We start from the raw sequence: 11098 nt of genomic DNA, 5'->3' as shown, positions 1-11098 counted from the left end.
ATCTTCTACGACGAACCTTAAGACATATTTTATAGCTACAAACTCAAGAATTCATTGCCTAAGTATGAGCAATCGAATCCCATAAAATGACCCAAACCTTTATAGGAGATTTTCAAAACTATGAGTAATTAAAATACGAAAACAAATGGTAATAAACTTGCAATAACAGATATGATTTCTAGGAAACATTAGTTTCCTAGAATTAGTTCCTTTGGCTATGATTCAAAGTAATCTAACTCAATCTAAGTATGACTGATTGAAAACAGAACTTTTTACAAAAATAATTATGGTAATTTGTGTATAGCTGATACATCTAATGACGTATATATTCGTATTTTAATATGGATAAATATTAGCAACAACAACTTATCGACAAACAAATTTTGTTTATGAGGCTAATAAGATGACTGGAGATGTTTTTTTTCTATCGACAGGTCATCGGAAAATACGACTGTACCATACAGATTTGTCAAACTTTCCCCGTTTTTAGAAATTTATTAGTGTTGTGCTAAGAACAAATAAACAAACAAAGAAAGAAAACGTGTTAGTTGATTTTTATCGCCAGGTTTGACACGCTGCTTTAGTAACTTATGGTCTCATAAAACTGTGTTTGGTCTCCAGAGCAGCATTTCCTTTTATGTAATTTTGGTCTATAAACAAGAATTGTTCTCATAGCGAAAAAAGTTTCGTCGATGCATTAAGACGGAAGATTTCTCTTTTTGAAATTCAAAATGGATATAAATTAAATATTTTTAGTGAACTCTCAGGGGACCCTGTAACCCCTAGAGAGCGCGTCCCCTGGGTGGCGGATAGGGGAGCCCACCATGTGTGTGTGTGTACATGCGCGTGCGTGTGTATGTATATATATATATATATATATATATATATATATATGGTGGGGTGGTCCGAATATACTGAATAAGGACTCGTGGACCAACAGGGCCATGAGGGGCAATCATCTTGACTGTAAGGGAAGCGGCACTCCCATGGACCCCTAGCTGGATCTATTCTCTCCCTCTTCTACTTTGAGGAAGACCCACTTACTTTAATCTTTCCTATAAGGCCTTATCAGCCAACTCTTCTTACTTTATGACCCTTGTACTATTAGAGTACTCGAGGGCCATGGGGTCTTTTCATTTCTGGCCTTACAACTATGTCCTCTCTATAAACTTACTATATTTCTTCTATAATCTACCCTTTCCCCTTCAATATACCCCATTCCTCCTATGGGTTTAAATTCGGAAGAAGGCGAGTTCAGAAGCCTTAAGGTAGCAGCCCTACCACTGAACTATTCCGTCGTCAGGCTAGTCCCCTGACATGGAGAAAATAACCATACATGTAAGCTGACAGAAAAAGATAATCGGATTGAATCTATGGGAAACAACCCTGGAATGGAAAAGGGAAAACGAAAATGGAAACGACAAAATATAATACACATAGCAAACTGGAATGTAAGAGGAATAGCATATATAGAAATAGAATTAGACCAGTTATTAAATGAAAGAAATTTTAAAATAGCAGTAATCACTGAAACAAAAAAGAAATTAAAAGGAACTATGAGAACTGAAAATTTTAATGTGATATACAGTGGAGTCGACAGAGACCAAAGAGAACAAGCAGGAGTCATGATTTGGATTCATAACTCCCTTTCAAAATAGTTAAAACATTATAAATTATGGAATGAAAAAATAATAGAAGCTAGAATAAAAATAGATAGAGGCTATTTAACAATAATTGGTTTATATTCCCCAGAAGAAGGAAGAGAACATGATAATATTGATTTTTATAATCAGCTACAAAACATATATAATAAAATAAATAAAAATGATTACATAATTTTAGCAGGAGACTTAAATGCAAGAATTGGAAACACGAAAATTAATAATAATATAGGAATACATGGAGAACACACTCTAAACAGAAATGGTAAAAAATTGATTGACTTTGTAGTTTATAATAACCTAAAAATAATGAATTCCTTCTATAAACATAAAGACATACATAAATATACTTGGGCAGCAAGAGGATAGAAATCAATATTAGATTACTTCATATTAAATGAAAAGACATCAAAATTTTCACTAGATGTTAGAGTTCACAGAGGATATGAAATAAGTAGTGACCACTTCCTTGTTAAAATAAAATTAAGATTACCACCTAAATGGCTACAAGTAACAAGAACAGAAAGAAAAATTGAAACATTTGTTTATAAAACTAGACTATTGAATGACACAAATGTACAATGGCTATATGAACAAAGAATTAACCAGTATCTAGATAAAATAAAACAAAATGAAGAAATAGAAATAGAATGGCTTAATATAAAAACGATACTAAATGCAGCAGCAAATGAAAGCTTAGGAAAGACTAAAAAATTCAATAAAAGAAAAAAACTGAAGATCTGGGATGATACAATCAAAGAAATAATCAAAAGGAAAAAAGAAGCCTATCACAAATGGTTAAGCAGTAAAAGATTAGAAGATGAAATAGAATATAAAAGAATAAGAGCCATAGCTAAAAGAGAAGTCAGAAAAAGACATAGAGAATCATGGAATAAATTTGTTTCTAATTTAGAACATGATTTATATAAAATAAGACCCATTCTATATAAGATTTTGAAACACCTAAATGCAGATACCAAAGAAAACATAAAATTAAACATTGAATTGAAATTAGAAGAATTTCTAAATTACTACATAGAACTGTGGACAGACAAATATTTTAAAAAAGACAACTGGCAAACAATTAACGAAAATGAAAAGGAAATAACTGAAGAAGAAGAATTAGAAATCAGCCTGAAAGAAACAAGAAACGGAAAATCACCTGGAGACGATAAGCTAGGTTCAGAACTATATAAATACGCAGGAACAAGATTCAAAGGAAGATTCTTATTATTTTTAAATAAAATTTACTCAACTGGTATCCCCCCAATAGAATGGAAAAAAGAAATTGTGATTCCTATCTTTAAGAAAGGTAATAGAGATGACCCTAAAAACTATAGAGGTATCAGTATACTAAATTCATACAGCAAAATATACAGCAGAATCTTAAATAACAAACTAATGAAATATTTCGAAAACTTTATTCTAGAGGTACAAAATTGATTTAGAAAAGGACGATCATGTATAGACCCAGCCTTCTGCCTAAAATTAATAATAGAGAAAAGAAGAGAATATAATTTAGAAACACATATTGCATTTATTGACTTTGAAAAAGCATTTGACAAAGTTAAAAGAAACATATTATTTATCATATTAAAAGAAAGCCACATACCAAATAATATACTAAAAGCTGTCACAAGTATATATGAAAATAATCAAATACAAATAAGATTAAATCATGAGCTATCATATACAAGAGAGATAAACCAAGGGGTCCGACAGGGATGTCCCCTCTCAGCAACTCTTTTTAATATCTACTTAAATGAAATAATAATAAAATGGAGTAAAAATTTACATCAAGGAATTAAACTTTCATCTACAGTTAACTTAAACAATCTCCTCTTTGCAGACGACCAAATAATAATTACAAATTCTGAAGATAACTTACAGAAAGCTATTTTAAATCTAAATGAGATATCCAAAGATTATGGTATGATAATATCAACGGAAAAATCAAAAACTATGGCCTTTAAAGGACAAGATCCAGCAAGAACTAAAATAGTATTAGATAACAAGATCTTAGAACAGGTGAATTCATTTAACTACCTAGGATGTATGATCACTTATGAAAAAGAAAAAAATATAAACATAAAAATTGCAAGATATCTAAAAATAGCAGGTGTAATTAACTCTATATTTAAACCAAACCTAGTTCAAAAACAAACCAGGCTAAAAGTATACAATACATTAGCCCTACCGGTCTTAATGTATGGAAGCGAAATCTGGACAATAAAACAAAAAGACAAACAAAGAGTAACAACAGCAGAAATGAAGTTTATGAGAAAAATTGCAAAGTATACCCTATTTGATCACCAAAGAAACGAAGATATTATGAAAGAATTAAACCAAGAACCAGTAATTGAAAAAATTAAAAAATATAAACATAGATGGATGGAACACGTTCAAAGAATGAAAACAGAAAGATTACCAAAACAAGCCTTAAAGTACAAGCCATTAGGAAAAAGAAAACCAGGACGTCCTCTTAAACGATTCAACGATGACTTCTAAGGCCGGAACAGGCCATACTAGGCCTAAATCCTTGATACGTATGATGATGATGATGATTTTTAGTGAAATTTTTTTTTTTTTTTTTGGAACAATTTAAGAACCACTGTAGATAACTTTGTTCTTCGAATTGCGTTTAAGCTCGCAAAAATTCAGAACTAAGAACATGTATCATGCGAATCTTAAATAATCCAGTTACAGTTAACGCGTGTGGAACCTACAGAGAAAACAAATTTTCTTGCAGTTGGGAGTAGCGGTTAATTGCGAAGTGGAAATTAAGAAAGACATTTCGTGCATTAACCAAAGTTAAGTAAGAAAGAGGCTGAGATAGTTAACTGGGAACTCATAATTCAACTAACCCTGCCATCTTTTATTATAGATGATAACGGTTTTTAGATCTCTCTCTCTTATTCTTCCCACCCCCACAGGAGTGCGACTGGAAAAACAGAAGAGCTTGTGTCGATGCTTAAACTGAGCGATCAAACATGAACTTAGTTAAAGTACTGACTAAACTTTACCGGTGCGAACGAAATCATTACCTTACATTAGAATGATATATTAAAGCTTCAGTTAGATACATTGATTAATATGAATGACTGCACTTTTTTCAAAACCGCTGATATGGCCCATCCCTAAAGAATGTTCGTTTAGTCCATATTTCTTCCACAGTTAAATATAATGCATATCTTTTATATTCATGCAATCAGATGAAACTATCATTTCCATCTGCCGAAAGTAGAGAATTTTTTCATGCACAAATCAATAGACAAATAACGTAAGATCATGGTGATTCTGTATACGAATGATGAGAGAAACATCTCTGTTGGCCATGTGAATTCTAGATATAAAGATATACCCTCTGTGGCACAGTCGGTATCAGCGATATCAACAATGCCGATAAGACCTGGATATCGTCTTAATCTGTCTCATACGGAAGTGGAAGGATTTTTTTTTTCCTCACGGAAACTCCGGTTTTTCAAGACAGAGGGAACTAACGCAGTTCATATAGCTGGCAATGACGATAGGATTAAGTACCCTATCATTAGCAGCAATTTTCTTTAAGAAGCCAAACTTTGCTTCTTAGAGACTGCACTAGCTTCTTAGATGAGCAGGCATTTTACATTCTTCACGACTTCACTTATCGCAATGAACATTAAGCCAAAAAAAAAAAAACTGTTATTACATTCGCTGTTAAGAGAGTAAGCAATCCATAAAAACATTCAAAAAGATCACAAATTTTGAATATGCTTATAATGCTAATAATAATAATAATAACACCGTAAAAAGATATTTTCAGCAGGAAATTAAGGAAGATTGCATGCATCAGTATCACAATCATAGGGATTGTTATTATTTCCACAATTTCCAAGTTGGCTTTCATAATTTAATGAGTTTGTTAACACCACACTCAATCCCACGATTAGTTAATAGCCTTGGTGAAAATTTAGAATGGTTGCTCAATGATTCATCTTGCTATGATTAAGGTGTTAGAACTTGTTCAATTTTCTAATTATAAAGTCTTTTCTTTACTTTTCATCGCTTACTCCAGAGTTAGTTGTGAATTTTATTCATTATCTGTCACAGATGACGTTACCAAAAGAGAGGGCTGTAGGATCAAAGAGCATCTTCTTAGATGCTCTTTGATCCACTCCACTTTGTTATTCCTTTATTTTGATTGAAGGCGACTTTGACTCCTCAAGGTTTCTTCTGCCTTCATGCTTTCCGTTCTACGATTTATCAATGTCAAATTAGTTTTTTTTTGCATCCAATTTTAGTAAAATTCTCTTCAACTCTTAAGAAAATAATTTTGATGCAGCTGTTTGTCGGTAGTTTCTCTTTGTCTTTCCATCGTTAGCTAGAATTTCTAAATTTTCTAAAATTACTGTGTATTTTGAAAACTGTAGTAAACTTTAAACTACTCTTGAGTATCACCCTTTCTTTAAACATTGTCCCTTCTGTAATCCTGCACAAGAGATTGTAAAACCCATGGTTCACAGGAACTGTGTGAGAGCAACACTTGAGGTAGAATAAATTGGTCATTTTGTTAAGGTTAAGCTGAAACCTTTTTTATTTCCATATAATATATAATCACAAAGTAAGATAATTTTTTTTTCTTATCGACCATTAGAAAAATTACAGGATACCAAAGGGATACGAAATTCAAACAGATGCATTCACTTGGATTGAATAATGCGTCTGTTTGACAGAAATGCATTCCAATCAGCTACGCGATCTGTTGGTTTGAACGAAAAGGATACCTTTAAAAAATAGATTTCTTTAAGGTGATACTTTTTTTTTTTAAAAAAATATATATTTTAAATGCTCACTTTAAAATACAAATCTGTTTTAGATATATTTTTAAAGACACCATCTTAAAGTATTTTATATTTTAAAACATACCTAAAACAAATGCAGACAGTTCAGTGTCAAAAAAGAACAGCGTGTTCAAGGTAAAGTACGGAAAAATTACAGTTTATCCATTTTAGAAATATCAGCTTATGGACGAACATCTTTAGTAACATTTTAAAACTGTTTGCGAAAAAATAATTTTTATGCAGGGATATTACAATCGTGCTGATTTACGCAAGATAGTAACCAAAGAAGAATTCAATAGGAATATTTTCTGGGAATAAAATGAACTTTTATGTACCGATAGGTTCTGTAAGATCACATCATCACAAAATCAGTGCAAGTAAAGTTTATTCGCAACCATTAACACTAAGCAATCGTCTAGAGTTCACTCACTGTTATGCTATTCAGGTGATTAAGTAGCGAAGCCTGTAGCGTTTCTATATAATTTATGAACTGTCTCGTGTCAGCAGTGCATCAACAATAGTCGCCCTCCTTTCACTTCAACAGGTGGATGCTGTCCGAATGCTTCATGTCGTGTGTAACAGAACAATCTTGCCAGATGATAACGTTACTTGTCCATTAACCCAGCCTAACGCTCTGCGGACAATAGACACCTGAAAATCAGTGTATTTTTATTTTGTCGTGTTTTCTTTGGAATCCAATTCTTCCCCAGCTATCGACCGTTAAGATCGCGTGCCATCGTAACGATCGGCGAGCGCTTAATGATGGAGTGCAGGATAGGCTCATATAATATGAATTAAAATTTGAGGGCTTATCTTTCAGCGTGCATTAGCTAGATCACAAAATCCATGTCGTTGAGAATGAAGGGGTAGAATCACTGCACTCTTTGTACAGGTAAAGATCCACTGGGGACCCCATTATGGCTGATAACTTCCTGACACTTTCGCCTGGAGCCCTTATGTAAATAACCAGTATCATGTGCGAGTATTCTCTTCGCTACCCTAGGTGTGCCACGGGAATCAGTGCGTAGTGACGTCCCTGGAGGATCAGCAACTGGCAGATAAAACAGGAACGCCCATATATCAACGTATTGAGGAAAAGTTGGTTGGAACTGTAATTAAACTAATGAGTCGTTTTTTGTTGTTTCACGACAACAGTTGAAAACGAAGCCCAAACTGACAGTTTTGTCCTCAGGACGAAACAGCTAAAAGCTCAGGTATTCATAAAGGAAACCGGAATTCAGGTTACGAAAGAGTTTTGCTAATAGTTCAAGTATAAGCTTAGCCAGCATTGCCTTATGCCTTATGATATGACTCTTTTACTGACATTTTCTGATATTAATCAGCGAAATGCGAATTTGTGGAGTTAAGCCTGATGTTAACAAAATAGTTTTTCACATATTGCAATGGATCGTTTTGTAGTGACTCTTATAGTATGTATCAAATTCACGTGTTGACACTAATCAGATATTTAATAATTGCGTTCAAGTTCTTGAAAGGTGATCTATTCCCCTTTTCCCGTGTAAACACTTTAATCAGTTAAAGTTTTTGTTTTGGAAGGACTGAAATTTCTTATTTCAATTAACTCTTATACCAGCTGGCAACTAACTGCTGTTATAACCAACTAACTAAAGTTATTTTGATTGTTGGAGTCGAGGAATATTTAATGCCTTCGAAGTGCAACTGTCGAGGAAACAATTCATTCTAATGGAAAATTGAAAGTATTTTTGAATACCATAGGCTCTTCAGATACTTACAGCCACCTGCAGCTCAGATGAGGAAGACAACGGAAGGAGCCGGACTGAGTAAAACACGACTTAATGATGGGTATTAAAGAGGCTCTGCCGAACTTCCAATATTACGAAAGTGTTTATGCAGACCGCTCTTTAAACGACACGAAAATTCTATCATTATAATTAAATTAACAGGTGACGTTAATACCCCCTGACGGCCTTCTCGGCAGTAGTTTAGCACTCTGTTTGCAATACGAAGTTTTGCTTTCATTTTCGATAATTACAAGACAGCAGAATTTCATTTAAACTCGGCGATCACATTCGTTAAACGTAAGCGAACTAAGTGATAAGGGAAACTGATTTGCAAGAAAAAATATTTGCGAATCTTTATATGTTACAAAACGAGAAACAGGTCACTTTGGAGGGAATTTTTTTAAAAAACGTCTCTGATGTTTGTGTATTTGTCATTCAAACAGAATATTTGTTTAGTTAATTGTCGAATACCTTTAGGAATTCATAAGTACATATAAATTTAAAAACGATATATTTAGTGATGGCTTTTCAATTTTTTTTTTGGGGGGGGGGGGGCTTTTATCATAAATAATGTACAAAAATTACTAAAGAAGCGTTTCCCTTCAGATCAAAAGTACCAACAGAACTCTTTTTCTTACCAAGGCACGACTACCTCTTAGATCCGATTCTTTAAATCACTTATCATGTTTAGGCTTAAAGAATAACGGTAGGATATTAATGGTTATCACGAGGAATCTGTGAATCTTGACGCCAGTTTGTATTCTAGGCTAATGGTGTCCAGAGCTTAGTTTTTAGCCTCAGACACCATTAGCCTAGAATACAAATTTCAGGCTATCACAACAGTGTACATTATTTGTTAATTACGTGTTCTCTACCTGGTTTGTGTGTTTTTTTGGAGGAGGAAGCTTTTATACCCCGTACGAACCCGTCTAACTGTGATTCAGTTTTAAAGTCTTACAATTGTACCAATTTCCTGCACTGGATTCGAACACGCGTCTCTACAGCGAATAATGTCATTCTCACGACTGCGCTGCGAATACTAACGGTAGATAAGTGGTTATGAAAGTGAACAGATGCCTACAACTCCAACTGATTGCTCGTCATTTCACACACGTATTGGGATCGGATGGCGTCATAGGAATATGCTACATAGGCACTCAGAAAATTATGGTAATCAAAAATTCTTTGTGAAAGCTGTGAGAAATTCTAATTATAATTCTAGTAGCATTCCAATTTTATTATATTTCGGACATCTGTGCTGTTTGGAGATGGCATTGTTTCATGCTCGTGCTACATACACTGTGTTCACTAAGTTTGGCAGTTATGGGTTTACCAGGTAAATGGCAAAATTTCTACTCGTCTGTAGTATTGAACACTTTCCTCCCACGGTTTCCACCCAGTGGTGGTGGTGGGGGGGGGAGGAAACCGCAGCTCTCTACGGCATAAACAAAGAGGTCTCTCTTTCGAAAGCTGTTTCGCATGTCAATCGTATAGATTAGTTCTAAAAAGAAGCGTTCACTTGCAACACGTTGATAGGGGTGTTTTTTTTTTTTTTTTTTTTAAACAACTGACTTATAATTTCTCCATTTAGTCGTATAGCTTTTCAGTTTCCATATAGGTAAAATTATGAGAGTAACCTACATTTTTGAATATTTTGTACAGAATAATAGAAGTCTTTGACTCAATTTACCTTTAATTAGTTTAATTAGCCCGAAATAACGATTGAAATGACTTCATGACGTTTATGTGTGTGGCCGCCCGCGTTGCTATTGAGTAAGTGGCCCACCTGTGAAAAATTGTCCGCTAGTTTGGTGTAGTGCAACAAGAGAAAAATGATCGGTGCTACGACAAAACTCTGATGTACAGAACTGAATCAAAAAAAAAAAAAAAAAAAGATTGCTTTTGCAAAAGAACTGTAAAAAACATTCTGCATTAATAAATGAATGCAGAAATATTTGAAAAACTCATGCATTGAAGTAGTTCTGATTTCTATAGTGAGAAGCAATAATCCGATTGTTAGTTCTAAAATTGAGAACTTGATCATTTTGAAAAGGTTTCAAGTTGACTGGAAAAGGGTTTCACGAATCTTTACGAATGGATCAGAAAATGAAGTGGGAAGAAACTGACACCTGGTGTCGGGTAAAACTGAGTTTTTTTGTTAAATTCAAATCAGCAATAGCAATTTAAATGCGCGCGCGCGCACACACACACACACACACACACACACACACACACACACACAAATTAAGGTGTTGTTGCTGTGACCTGGTTGACAGAGCGAATTGGTCTTCCGCTTTCAACCCATCAAGTCGTAAGCCAGAATCTCACCATAGGTATTTGTGAATATATTCAGGTTGTAGGTGACTTCGTCGCTCGGTTGATAACACCATGCTATTTCTTCAATACCTGAAGCATCTTTAAATAGTTCCATGTTTGGATCTCTCTCCGCCAAACCCCACCCAAAACAGTGCAGCTTAACTAGTTTAAGCAATGTATTTGTTCAAATCAAATATTCATTTTACTGCTTATTCCGGAGAATATTTATGCTAAACTTTACCCCGTTTCTCTCTTTATATGCTAAGTTTTTCAATTATATGACGTTCATAAACACAAATTCTAATCCTACTAACCCTCACTTCCTGACACCTTGCTGCTGAGGAGTACATTTCCCTGTATCGATCATGAAAAATCAAACACCATCACAGTAACCTGCTTTTTTGTACCTGATATTATACTGTTTACCAACAATGGAAGGCGAAATTGAGAAACTTACTGTCTACAGTGTCAACAAAATGGTTATCATGCTCTACCAAAATAAATAAATAAAATAGCAAAACAAAATATATTAGTAATG

The 11098-nt window shown here is 34.0% G+C and overlaps 1 protein-coding gene across 1 annotated transcript in view; it reads right to left on the bottom strand.

The window, feature by feature from the left end:
* LOC150100473 (uncharacterized) overlaps nucleotides 1–10675 on the bottom strand; it is a 230207-nt gene extending 219532 nt beyond the window's left edge. Inside the window, exon 1 of the mRNA XM_090402661.1 lies at nucleotides 10573–10675. Coding sequence (XP_090258787.1) covers nucleotides 10573–10675 — 103 coding nt within the window. The remainder of the gene's footprint in view (nucleotides 1–10572) is intronic.
* Nucleotides 10676–11098: the final 423 nt, after the last annotated feature.

The sequence above is a fragment of the Typopeltis vanoorti genome, chromosome 13, assembly GCF_054136105.1.
Source record: "Typopeltis vanoorti isolate ZY-2024b chromosome 13, IOZ_Tvanoo_1.0, whole genome shotgun sequence".
Lineage (NCBI taxonomy): Eukaryota > Metazoa > Arthropoda > Arachnida > Uropygi > Thelyphonidae > Typopeltis > Typopeltis vanoorti.
This window is presented reverse-complemented; position numbering and strand designations above follow the sequence as displayed.